The 13,970-nt window shown below is 35.2% G+C and overlaps 1 protein-coding gene across 1 annotated transcript in view; it reads right to left on the reverse strand.

The window, feature by feature from the left end:
- ACTR3 (actin related protein 3) overlaps positions 1-13,970 on the reverse strand; it is a 51,793-nt gene that overhangs the window by 18,569 nt on the left and 19,254 nt on the right. The window contains exons 3-5 of the mRNA XM_084891321.1: positions 10,953-11,077; positions 4,326-4,436; positions 1,747-1,842 (exon numbers count right to left, since the gene is read on the reverse strand). Coding sequence (XP_084747447.1) covers positions 1,747-1,842; positions 4,326-4,436; positions 10,953-11,077 — 332 coding nt within the window. The remainder of the gene's footprint in view (positions 1-1,746; positions 1,843-4,325; positions 4,437-10,952; positions 11,078-13,970) is intronic.

Below are 13,970 nucleotides of genomic sequence, written 5' to 3' on the forward strand. Positions count from 1 at the left end.
GATAGCTTATTACAAACAACAAAGTAGGAGAAGCATACCACCAATCACCCAATCACCAGAATTATTCAATACAAAAGTGGCTAAAACAAGTATCACTCTTGTAAGATTATCTCCAAATTTTCTAAGTGCAACATGCATCTAGGGATATGTAACAACTTATCACAGAAAAAGCCCTTGCACATTTCCAAATACTATGATATAATTATAAAACAAAGTTGATGAGGTAACATTTTTCTGTGAAAAATTGTGGCATAGGCAATAAAGTGTAATTCTTTAAAAAATAAGTTTACAAATTAAGAAATTAACACAGCTAGTTCATTTTTTAAAATCTTACTTCATACAATCCAAGCCTCAAAGAAGATATATGACTAATAATTAAAAACAGAACAAAACTAGCTTTTTAAAATCTACTTGCAATATAAATAGTTGAAAAAACGGACCTAGAAAGTTATCTAGGCTGACCTCCAATTATAATACAGGTTCACACTACAAACATTGTGTACCACCAGAACTATATAATAGTTTTTATACTCATTAAGCTTCTGTGATATACCAGGTTATCACATTTACTATAGGGTTAAAAAATAAGAGGTGAGTTCTGATCCTGAGGGGTGGGACAGAAGCTGTACCATATAGATATAGATACAAATTAAGTATAATAAAGTATTGCAGGGATTTATGATATATAGGATACAGAGAGGCACAATGGAGAAGGTGGTCAAATGCACCTAGCAATAAATCAGTCAAAACAAAACCATAAAAAAAGGACACAAGGAATGTTATAAGGATAAATGAATATACATATACTAGAGGCCCAAAGCACGAAAATTCATGCAAGAGTAAGCCTTCCTTCCCCTGGCTGCTGGCACCCGCTTCTCTCCTGCACCCAGAACCGGACTGCTTCCCTCAGGTCCCAGCTTCCTCAGGAAGGACCTCCAGTGTTAGAAGCTGCCCATTGCCTTCACTAGCAGAAACCTTGAGGCTCTAGCAAGGGTCAGAGCCATACACTCACTGTCTGGTGGAGACAAAGGGAGCTAAAGCAACTTTTAGTCTTATGTAAATCCTTGCTGATGGCTATCATGGAGCTATTACTGGAATTGCCTGCCTAAGGGCTATGGGTGTATCCCAGACCTGAATAAAAGGATCACAAGGCCAGAGCAAAGCGAAGTCCTCTCTTGGGCTTCTGCCTGGCCAATTCCCAAATGAGTATTTTCTTGTCTTATCTTTTTCACTTGTGTGAGGACTCCATCAGAACCTGAACCTTGAACCTTGAACCTTGAACCATGCGGGACATGGGGGGTACACTCACAGTCCGGAATAACACCTGGAAGCCCTCTGGTCTTATTAGCATATTACCCTTTTATTTTTCTAGATAAGAAGTTTTTGACATGGTAGAAATTCCAGTTCAGTAATTTTAAAGTATTCTTACCACAGGAATGACATGTGTGACACCATGTTATGCAAGTTAACATAACTGTTAAGCGAACTGTTAATGAACTTTAGTTCTCTTTTTTCTGCCCTATAAAAGGCCATGAGTTAACCAAAAACCATTAACATACTTTAACACTTCTTTTCTACTGACTAAAACTCAATTTCCTATAATATTATTTCTAAATTATCAATTCAGAAGAGAACTATGATGTGCTTTGAGGTTATAATACAGATAGATTGATAGATAAATAGATAAAAATTAAACCAGATTAAAACTTAAGAATCCACATTCTCTTAACTTATGAACTTGCTTACCTGCACAGCAATGTACAAGCCTGGAACATTGAAGGATTCAAACATTATTTCAGCAGTATATTCCCTGTTTTCTGGAGTATTCAAAGGAGGTTCAGTCTATTAAATTGAATAACATTTTAAATAGACAATATCAGAATATTTTGATAACTTCATAGACAATTTTAAAAGAGAAATAATTTATTTCAATCATTGTATTTAAAAGTAAAGAGACACATGGATCAAAGAAAAAATAAAGAATTCAAACAGATCTAAATATATGCAAGAATATGGTTATTCACATTAAAAAAAAATACAACTAAATTCCTGTCATACCACTTGTAAGAATTAAACACTGAGGCAACACCAGTTCTTTTTTTAATAGTGTATATGTTCTGTACCCGAAGCTACACTGTGTTCTAGTAAAAAGCCTGCTCAGAATGGCCAGAGTCAGAGAGGCGGTCTATTAAAAAAAGAACTGGTGTTGCCTCGGAAGTGGGGGGTAGTCTTATACAGCAAATATAGGCCTAAACCTATGTTTTAACTGTAAAATTAGGGGGTCGTCTTATACACCGGAAAACACGGTATGCACTGTTTATAGCAGAATATACCTATCTGTCTGTAATTATAGTAAACTAGAGCCCCAGTACAAGAAATTCGTGAATGGGTAGGGTCCCTAGGCCTGGCAGGTAATCAGGGATGATCCGCAGGGTGATTGGCAGTGTGATCATGTGGCCCCCACTTGCACCCGCCTTGGCTGGCTTGGTGCCACTTGCTTGCCAGCCCTACCTCTCGCCACTGCCATAGGCCAGGGCCTGAGGCCTGGGGACAGCTTCTGTGTTAAGCGTTTGCCCCCTAGTGGTCAGTGTGCATCAAAGCAACTGGCCTTTGCGAGTTGTTCTGCCTTTCAGTCAATTTGCATTAGTGTTTTTATATAGATAGATAAGTCAAGATTCTACAAATTTATGGCACAGCTTCCTGAGAAAAATGTTATGCAAGTTAACATAACTGTTAAGCGACTATAAAATGTAGATATTTACATAGTTCTCTTCAGTTTAAGTTATGTGGCTGCATACATCACTTAGAAGCTTGTGTCTGGGTTAAGTCTAAGCCAAAAACGACCTAGGGAACAGCACTGGCAATCTCAGACCTCATTTTTTGCTTATGTCTCATGATTATTTAATTCACTTAAATTATTAAAGCTGAAAACTGGGTAAGATGGATTCTTATGAGTCTGATATGACAATCCAATCCTTTTTGTTATCTCAAATATGTAAAGTTAAAAGGCAAAACTTTTAACCTTAACACAAAAGAATTATCTTTTTGAACTTGAGGAAAGACAGGGATTCCTTATATTTACAGAGCAAAAATTACAACAAAAAAAAAAAGATAAAACTTGAATTCATTACAAATGAAATGTATTTCTTTCAATTTTAAAAGACACTATAAATAAAGTTTTAAAAAATTAAGCAGAAATAGAGTTTTTCATATGTAAAACTTTTAATAGTCAAACTGCCTGATGTTAAAAGAGTTTGGAACTAGGTTCAACAGTATGAAGATATTTAGAAATACATCAAAATTAAGCAAACTAAAAAACCAAAGCAGTTAAAACTTATAAACTCCAAAACAAAAGAAGTTCTATATAAAATATAATCAGAAACTTCATAAGGAAAACATACAGATAGCTAGTAAGTACATGAAAAAGTGCTCAATATCATTAGTCATCAGGAAATTGCAAATTAAAAATGAGAAAGCTTACACACCCACTAAAATGGCTAAAACTAAAAAGACTAACAGAGCAAATATTGGGCAGATTGTTGAGCAACCAACTTACTAACATCTTATATAAAAAGTTCTGAAAAAATTCTGAAAGTTTCCTATAAAACCTATTATGCACCTCCCTATAACAATTCTGTACCAAAGTATTTATACAAGAGAAATGAAAACATGTGTCCCCAAAAAGATCTGTATAAGAATGTTCCCAGTAGCTAAATATGGTTAACAGTAAAAAACTGGAAAAAGCCTAGGACTAGGTGAACATCAACAGAAATACATAGTAAGGCATATTCATCTAATAGGATACACCCAGAAAAAGCAACATGTTATTGGTATCCTCAACCACATGGGTTAATTTTTAAATTTTAGTCTCTGGAAAATACAAATCAAGGGTTGGAAGAGGTGAGGAAGGAGAGTGCTGTTTTTTTATTTCCCATCTTACACCATTTGATTTTTTGAAAATATGAACATGCAACTATTTTGGTAAAAAGAAAAAAGTTTAAAAATTAAGTTATATTGTATTTTTGTTGCCAAGAATTACAAATAATAATCAGATTACAATTAAAAAGGGGAGTGCCACATTTCCAACTTTTTTCTGAACCTTAATATTCCTATAAAAAAATTACATATTAATCATCAAAAGAATTTCTTAAGTGTCTAAACTTTTGAACTCCAGAACAGGATAATCTTAAAAACAACAGAGCTTTTTAGTAGTCTTTTAGACAAATGACAATTTAATAAAAATTCACCCTTGTGAATACAGAAGTGATGAAAATATTCTCATTGAGTTTAAAACTTTCCTCAATGAAATTACAATTTGTACTTACCAAAAGAAAATAATGGTCTTCAGGTTCTGCCCTTAAATATTTAAAGATCACTTGTTCCATAAACTTTTCCATCAAATCCCAATCTTCAACTATACCATGGCGAATTGGCCACTATTAAAACAAAACAAAACAAAACAAAACAAAACAAAAATTATTAACATAAAAAAAACACTACCAAAATTTAAAAACCCTGAGAATACTAGATCATTAGTGAATATTAGATAAGGACAGCATTTCTTAGGTGTGGTAATCAAACTGTAGATCATTCTTTAGAGATTCATACATAACTATTAAGATATAAATAAAATTATCTCTACAATATATTTTCTGGTGATTCAATTAAAAACATAATGCAAACATGTAAAAATGTTAAAAATTGTAAATCTAGATGGAAAATCATTGTACTAGTCTGGATTTCTGAAAATTTTGTAATAAGCGAAAAACTTAAGCCTATGAAAATTATAGTTTACTACAATTTCCTTAATTTTTAATTTATTAGCTCTTTCACAAATATTTGATACGTGCTTAATATATAAAACACAGTTGGTAAGTATATAGCAATAATAAATCAAGCACATAAATTTAAAGAAAAACTATATATATTTGTAAAGAAACATGCTTTCAAAACTGAACCCCAGGGTATTACAGCAAATTCACAAAGATAACTCCAATTACTTTAAATTTTTCAGGAAAATACAGTGACACCCAAAAATCAGTTCAACACTGCATATCTTACCAGCAGAGAAATTCAGTTTCAACATTAGTGTAATACTACATATATTATGTTCAATAACATCACCTCTTTGAGGAGCTGATTTGCCAGAGGTTGCTATAATAAAAACTCATACCTCCCCCCAAAACTCATCCTAATATATAAAGAGCCAGGTGCCATCACGACCAAACGGATAACCAGTCACCATAAAGTGCATGAGCACCTCTCAAGTCGTCCCCCTCACCGGCCCCAGAACTGCTTGCCATGGGCAGCCGTGGCGGGCTGCTTCACAGGGAGGCAGCGAGTTTCACGGAGCAGTGGAGGGGCAGCAGGAGCCTCGCAGAGCAGTCACAGGGCGGGGAGAGTTTCATGGAGCAGTAGCGGGGCAGGAGGAGCCTCGTGGAGCAGTGGCAGGGCGGGGGTAGTTTTGTGGAGCAGTGGCAGGGCGGGGGGAATTTCGTGGAGCACGGCAGGGCGGGAAGAGCCTCGTGGAGCAGTCGAGGGGCTGCGAGCATCACGGAGCGTCCCTGGGAGGGGAGCTTCACGGAGCGTCGTAGGGCAGCAGAGGCCAGCGACAGAGGCCAGGCTAGGCCTAGGGACCCTAACCACGCATGATTTCGCACATACTGGGCCTCTAGTGTAAAATACGAAATGCAGGAGGCAATGTGCAATCTGATTCCAGGTGTGAGAAGTTGTGAAGTACCTAATAGGCACATATATTCTTAGAGAATTTTAATTATTTAACAATTAAATTTTTTCCTTTCAAGTAAGTGTCTTTATTTTTTTCAAAAGGCTATTTAGTTCCTTAGACCTAGCTACTTAATAAGCAAGCTGTTGGATATTTCTTTTGGTCTATAGATCACTCTACACAATCTTACTGAGACACTAAAAAGCATTGAGAAAATTTGTGAATTTCTGCAATAAAATACAGTTCCACAACACATATAACTAACAAAAGATTAGTATTCCAAATATATAAAGAATTCCTTATATAAACAAGTTAAAATTTATGCAAAAAAATTTAAATATATATTTCAGGAAAAGAAAAAAACAAAAATATATAGTTCCAAGCACATAGTACATACTCAATACGCTATACTGAAAGAACAAGTAAACCTCCTATAGTCATTTACTCTTATAGTCATATTATCAGTTAATCCCCAATATCCACATCTCACCCTAGTCTTCTCCACACTTTTTAAGGCATTATACTATGAATTCTCCTCGCTTTAAGTAAGGAAAAATATGTACTATATCATTCATTTTATAACATTACTGAAGTTTACATATTTAAATAATCTAAATGTTAGTTTATTGTGTAGCAACTGTGAACCATTGGCACAAATGCTAAGGACATGTACAACCTGCCCCCCAGAAGCTCAATCTAATTAAAGAGATACAAATCTATTGTAAGTTTTTAAAGAAATAAAGTACCTAGGACTAGATAAGAAGCTAGGCTCCTAAGGGAAAATAGAAATACTCCTGTATGACTAATGAGGTCATATCTAAACTGGGTCTTAATGTTGCAACCTTGTTAATTTTATTTTTTTGGAGGAGGGAGAGGGAAGAACATATAAATGTAGAATAGAAAGAAAAAAGATGTAAAAAGACAAACACTGCATTTAACAATGAGAAATATGTGTGACAAAAGGATTGGGAGGAGGGGTATAGAAAGACAGATCAGTTCTAGATAAAGGGACCAGATTCTCAAAAACTGTATTTTCCTTGTATTTAGATTTTATTCTGTAATAAATAGGGCTTCAGCAGAAAATTTTAAGCAGGGGAGTGACAAGAACAGCTTTGGTTTTTAGGAAGATTATTATAGCAGCACTGAAAAGGCTGAAAAAAATTTAAGACAACTAAGCAAGAGAAAATAAAAGCCCCAATTGTGGTATCAATGATATTAGGCCAGATTTAGGATTTCTCTCAAGAATGAGAAGAAACGCAAAGATATCAGTATTTTTAGCTTTGAAGTCAGACCGGAAAGAACCTATTAATTGAGACACAAAAGTTCTGTTTTATTTTTTCTTGAATTAAGCAAGGGTAGAGTATATATGTTTTGTTTTGGTAGATTATATTTGAGAGCCAGGCAGTAGAGTAGTTGACTGTAGGTAGTTGGAAATGAGGCCAAGGAACTGGAAGTAGAGATTTTAGGTTATAGTTGCAGACAGAGGAGTGGAATAGATCACCTACACAAAGAATTTAATAAAGAAATAAAAGAGAATCAAGGACAGTACCTGGGAAATAAAAACTTTTGAGTAGTGGGCAATGGAGGAAGAACCAGTAACAATAGCAAAAATAAAACAGTAACAAATAAAGAATAAATGTCCCCATTATTCAAGAAGGATGAAGACTGTTAAACACAATCAGATTTAATAGTTTATCAAATAATTAGAGACTAAATAAGAAATTTGGTTTCAAAAGGAAAATAATAGCTAAAAGACTAAGTAAAGAAGGTACAAATAAAGACTGAGAAAGTTTTGGTTTTTTAGGTTTGCTTGCAGAATTTGGAAGACATGAAAATGTGTTTAAGGGAAAAGAATCAGTGCAAAGGAACTATGGTCTCTCAGCTCACTGACTTCAACATCTTCAAAGATTTCTTTCCCCCATTTTGGTTAGTATCTTAGTATCCTCAGCATCTCTAAGTACCAGAAATTGCAAGGACACTCTGATCAGAACCATTCATCCACCAGCAACTTGCTATATCTCTCTCTATTACAATTAGACTAACAGGCCACTGGCTATCATAATTATTCCCTAGCTATCACCCTCCCCCCAACACACACATACATACACATACACACACACACACACACACACACACACACACACACACACACTTAGATTTTATGCCACATCACTTTTGACTATTCATACTTCCTTTTCTCATTCTATCTACCAAAGCTCAACTCAGCATGATCCTTCCCTAAACTTGCCTATCACAGAATTCTGGTTATACTGAAGAAACATATGCAATTGGGTTGATAAAACTAAGCATTCATATTTGCTATTCTCAAATAGACCTAACTTTGCCAGGCAAGTATTTGTTTCTACTCTATTCATCTTTACTCTCCACAATGATGATTTTAAATGTCCCCATTATTCAGATTTCACCCACCTCCCACTATTTCCTGGGAAGCAGAGATGATAATGTCATGTATTTCACAGAGACAGAGACAGCAGACACCAACAGTCAGGAATCGCTTCATCAAATCTATAAAACTGACTCCATATGTATTCCTTTTTCTCTTTCACTCTTTAATATCATAAGAGTATCTTCCACATATCAATTAGATCATCTGTGCTCTGGACCTCACCCTTTTGGCTTTCTCAGAGACCTGAATTACATGTTATTTTAATCTCTTTTTCAAATGGCACTTTCATAACAGCATTTAAACATTTCTTCTACCTTAAATCCACATGTCTCTTGATCTCTCTCTCTCTCTCTCTCTCCCAATCACAGCCAAACCTCAATGAATATTGACATTTTTTTCCTGGCCTACCATTCACAATCCATCCTTCTGTAATCCAGCCACATTACTCCTAAAATGATTTTTATTAAGGTGACAAATGACATCCTTGTAGCTAAAAAACAGTAATTAATATATGGGCTCCAGGTGACTTGATATCTTAACAACATTCCATGATGTTTATCACTTTCCTGTTTACCCCATCCTCTAACCATGCTTTCTCAGTCTCCTTTGCAAAGATTTCCTCTTCTATTCAAACCTAAATAGAGCACTTATCAGTCTGTGTCCAGGCCCTTCTCTGGTGTACACTTCCCTAGGTAATTTCAGCACTTCCTGGATAAATGATACCTTCCAAATATTTATGTCTTTTTCCTGAGTTCCAAAAGCCTAATATTTGTCTAACAATGTATCAGATGTCTCCCAGATACCTACAACACTACTTGTTAAAAACGAAACTTATCCTCTCCTCCCTACATCACAACCCAGTCAAAAATGTTTTCCCTTAAATGTTCTCAATCTCTAGAAATGAGGAGCAAGGAAACTTTCCAAGAACTGAGAATTATCCTGAATTACAAGGTACATGCCCTTGACCGGAATCGAACCTGGGACCTTTCAGTCTGCAGGTCGATGCTCTATCCATTGAGCCAAACCGGTTTCAGCCAATTACTAGGTACAAAGTATTGCCACCAATATTTTGTTAACCATCCCGTTACTCCTTAAATATCAACTTTTTCATTCTTGACCAAAACAAAACAAAACAAAAAAACAATAAACCAACATTATTTTTACAAAAATCTAATCAAACTTCTAGATTTAACTATCGTTTTACTACAGTCCCTTCCCCCAAAGTAAATATAGAGGATCACATTAAATCATTAAATGACACACGAATGCAATCATCAGAATCCAGAATACGAATCATTTAACAAGACAACCAAAAATTTTCTATAAATAAAAGCAAAAAGAGATAGCAACTTGGCCAGTGTGGCTCAGTTGGTTGGAACATCATCCTGTATACCGAAAGTTGGTGGGTTCAATTCCTGGTTAAAGCAGTTGCCTAGATTTTGGGATCAATACCTGGTCACGGCATGTATGGAAGGCAACCAATCGATGTTCTCTCTTGCACTGAACTATCCCACCCACTCCCGCTCTTTCTCATTATTGATATTTCTCTCTATGCCTCTCCCTTCCTCTCTGAAGAAAAAAAAAAAAATTGCACAGCCAAAACTCCAGCCAAGCCAATATACTTCAATATTTGTGCTTTTAATCACTACTTAAAACGATTAATGTTAAATTCTTTAACATGGCCTAACAACACTTTCAACAATCTGATCCTGGCCTACCAGTTCAGCCTCCTCACTTCTTTCTACCTCCTCTATGCTTTAGGCACACTGGTCGTTCAGTTTCAGGCTCCCCTCATACTTTAATGCCTTCCTGAATACTGGAATCTTTGCTTAGTGTATATAACCTTGCCCAAACAATTCATCCAACACCTATTTATTATTGAAGCCTCAGCTTAAAGATTTACTCCTTAAAGTTTTTTCTGAGTCCACAAAATAGGTTAGCTACTCCTGATATACATTCCCAGTTATTCTGTATTTTCCTTTATGTAACTCCCTTAACACCTATAATTACTTTCTCAGTATATTCCTTTCCACCACATTATAATTACCTCATCAGGAAAGTCATTTTGTTACTTATCACTGTATTCTCAGCACTTAGCCAAATTTTTTACACATGGTAGTGTTCATTAATAAATTATGAGAACAAAAGAAATGAGGAACAAAGGAGGAAATTTGCAAATGAGGCAAAGTCAATGTTAAAAATAAGATCATAAATGTCAGAATAGTATTTATCTTTTGGTATGGGTAGAGGTGGTGATTATGGGAGTAGGCACAAGAAAAGCCTCTAGGTTACTCGATTTACTCTATTTCCTGAACTTTTACGATGAGAGTCATAAATTTTTTTTTAACTATATAATTAAGACTTACCTATTTTACTACATACAAATTACACCTCAATAAAAAGGAAGAAGGGGAAGAATGGCAGGATAAGAAAAGGAAAAGGACAATGAAGGGAAAAGAGAGCAGCACTTCCAGGTGACATAAGCTTCAAAAAGGAGAGAAATGGTATATAGGTTTGAAAACTTATGGAAAATGTCTCTAAATGTGGCAATGAGAAAGGCAATCACATTTTTGATTCTGAGATCTAGTAGGCAGGGAAAAGTAAACTCTACTCACTTGGGCAGGGTGAAATTTTCCACTTGGAAAAAAAATAAATAAGTTAAAGCTAAGTTGGGAGGGGCCAAAGGAAAGGAGAAATTTCTATTGTGAAGAGGTTGAAACTATCAGGCCTATAACAGAATGAATTCCATCCAAATGGCACAATTATAAACTAATTTTTGAAAGAAAATGTTATTTATAATTTACAAATCATAAAATATACCTTTGTTGCATATGTAGGTTTTTCTATTGCTTCATCACCAATGAAGAAGTCTAAGTCATCAACACCTTTCAACACCCTCCTTTGAGCTTGATCACCCACTTTTGCTGACTCCTTAATAGCAATACCTTTAAAATAAAAGTTATTTATGCATGTCAAATTTTTTATTATTTTCAGGTGCAACAAATTTATAAAGTACTTCTTCCATTAAAAAGAACTATTAAACAAAACATGATCTAGCATATTTAAATTGCCAAACTAAAGCACATAGATAAAAGGAAAAAAGAATGACTAAATTCATTTAACATAATGAAATCCCAATACAAAGACAAGATCTCAAATCTTAAAAGCCAAAAAAAGAAGTATGGCTCTGGAAATGTTTCAGTTATATTTTTTAATACTATGTTAAGATCTACTTTGATTTTATAATCCCACCAAATCAACATAAGCCTGGTGGACAATCAGAAAGAAAAAATTTAAAAACACTAATAATGACAATACAAAAATTACAAAGGGATTTTTTTTTTTTTTCTTAAAGCTTCCTTCATGCCCAGAGAGCATGGCTCAGTGGTTGAGTGTGGATCTATGAACCAGTAGGTCATGGGTCAGGGCACATACCCAGGTTGTGGGCTCAATCCCCAATGGGGGGTGTGCAGCAGGCAGCTGATCAATGATTCTCTCTCATCATTGATGTTTCTATCTCTCTCTCCCCCTTCCTTTCTGAAATCAATAAAAATACATTGTTAAAATAAATAAAAGCATTCATATTTCTATTATATTTGTACTATAATAGATTACTAATTTCAATATAACACTGGCATAAGGTTCTGTTAAACTTTAATCATATACAAGAAAAAGGTTTTTTTCAAATCATTTAGGTAAAACCTATAATAATCCCCTTAAAAAACTTCATAAATTCAGCATACAGTTCTATACATAAAACTTATTACCTATTTCTTAATTAAGTTATGTTTATAAATCCTCCAAGTTAAGCAATCCTTCATTATTATTATAATTAACTATGCATAATACCTATATGTAATATCTATAATGCAAATAATAAAAAATGCAAACACTTAAGTTAATCTGGCATTCAACTGTTATACTTTCATTCAATAACAGTTATATACTTAAATACTGAAGAAATTCTGAATCCACATTCTATTCCTAAATGTTAGAAACCTTCTCTAGCAACCTATATAAAAACCTAAGCAACAGTTCAATCATTTGATTGGTAGCTAGGATGTGCACTGACCACGAGGGGGCAGACACTCAATGCAAAGTGGAAACATGGAGCAGACTGATGAATCTCAGGGGGAAGGAGGGAAGGGGAAGGGTGGGAAGAGATTAACCAAAGATCTTATAATGTATACTAGAGGCCCGGTGCACGAATTCATGCACCAGTGGGGTCCTTTAGCCTGGCCTGCGGGGATCAGGCCAAATTCGTGCATGGGGCTTCCAACATCCTTCAAGGGGTCCTGAATTACAAGAGGGCACAGGCCAGACCAAGGATCCCACCAGTGCACAAATCCATGCACTGGACAGACCTCTAGTTCATTTATAATGTCCATAGACATCCAGATAATTCACTGTAAATTTCCTGGAAAACAAAGATATATAAAAATAATGTTGAATAAAGTCGGGTGAAAAAAATTCCAAAATCAAAAACTTCCTTTCAGAAGGGCAAATAAATTTTTAAATGCTGCAACTTTTCATAATAAGACAGTGAAAACTACCAGTTGAGCAACTGGAAATATCCAGAAACACTTTGTAAAGTATATAATTATCTAACCACTCTGCTATACAACTAAAACTAACACAAAATAACACCGAATGTACACTAGAAAAATAAAGACAATAAAAACTAAAATATTTTAACAGAGAGAGATGAAATAGAGAATGGGTACAATGATGATGAAAACCTAAGGTTCAAAAGATCAAGATTTTGCTAAAACCGGTTTGGCTCACTGGATAGAGCGTCGGCCTGCAGACTGAAGGGTCCCAGGTTCGATTCTGGTCAAGGGCATGTACCTTGGTTTTGGCACATCCCCAGTAGGGGGTGTATAAGAGGCAGCTGATCGGTGACACTCTCTCTCAGCGATGTTTCTAACTCTCTATCCCTCTCTCTTCCTCTCTGTGAAAAATCAATAAAGTATATTTTTTTAAAAAGAATTGATAAAAAATAATAATTATTATTATTTAAAAAAAAAGATCAAGATTTTAAAGGTCTCCAATAAACACTACATATAGCCACTTGAGAACATAAGCAAAACCAAATTTTGTAAAGATGAAAGGTGACATATCCGTAATCTCCTAAAATAATGATTTAATCACAACACAATGCCTTATAAAAGATTACATATTAAGAGACTGCAAAACCAGAAATAGGTTGAATTGGGCCCTACAAAATAAAGATATGTTGAAACCCTAACCACAGAATGTGACCTATCTGGAAGTAGAGTCTTGCCAGTTAAAATAAGGTTATGGGGGGGGGACACGGACACAGGACGCTACTCCAACGACCAGTATCCTTATAAAAAGAGGAAATTTGGACACAGAAAGGCACACAGAACAAAGGCAATATGGAAACACACAGGGAGGAGACAGCCAAGTGACTGTATATACAAGCCGAGGAATGTCCAGGATTATCAGCAAACACCAGCAGCTAGAAGAGGCAAGGTTTGTCCCCGAGAGCTGCCAGGAAGATCATAGCTCTCTTGGTAACTTGGTTTTGGACTTCTAGCCTCCAGAACTTAAGTCTCTTATTGTTTTAAGCCACCCAATTTTTGGAACTTTGTTACAGCAGCCTTAGGAAACTAATACAAGCATATACGATGGTCTGCCAGCACTAAACTCAAATACAGGATGGGCAAAACTTGGTTTACAGTTGTAATACAAAAAAATAATAGAATAAGCTGTGTTCACATACAACTATAAACCTACTTTTGCCAACCCCTGTATATCTAACGTCAAGTACTAGTCTACAAACGTACTTCTATATAAATAAGCAATAGAGCCAAT

The sequence above is a fragment of the Pipistrellus hanaki genome (genome assembly GCF_964339955.1).
Source record: "Pipistrellus hanaki genome assembly, chromosome: 8".
In the NCBI taxonomy this organism is placed as follows: Eukaryota; Metazoa; Chordata; class Mammalia; order Chiroptera; family Vespertilionidae; genus Pipistrellus; species Pipistrellus hanaki.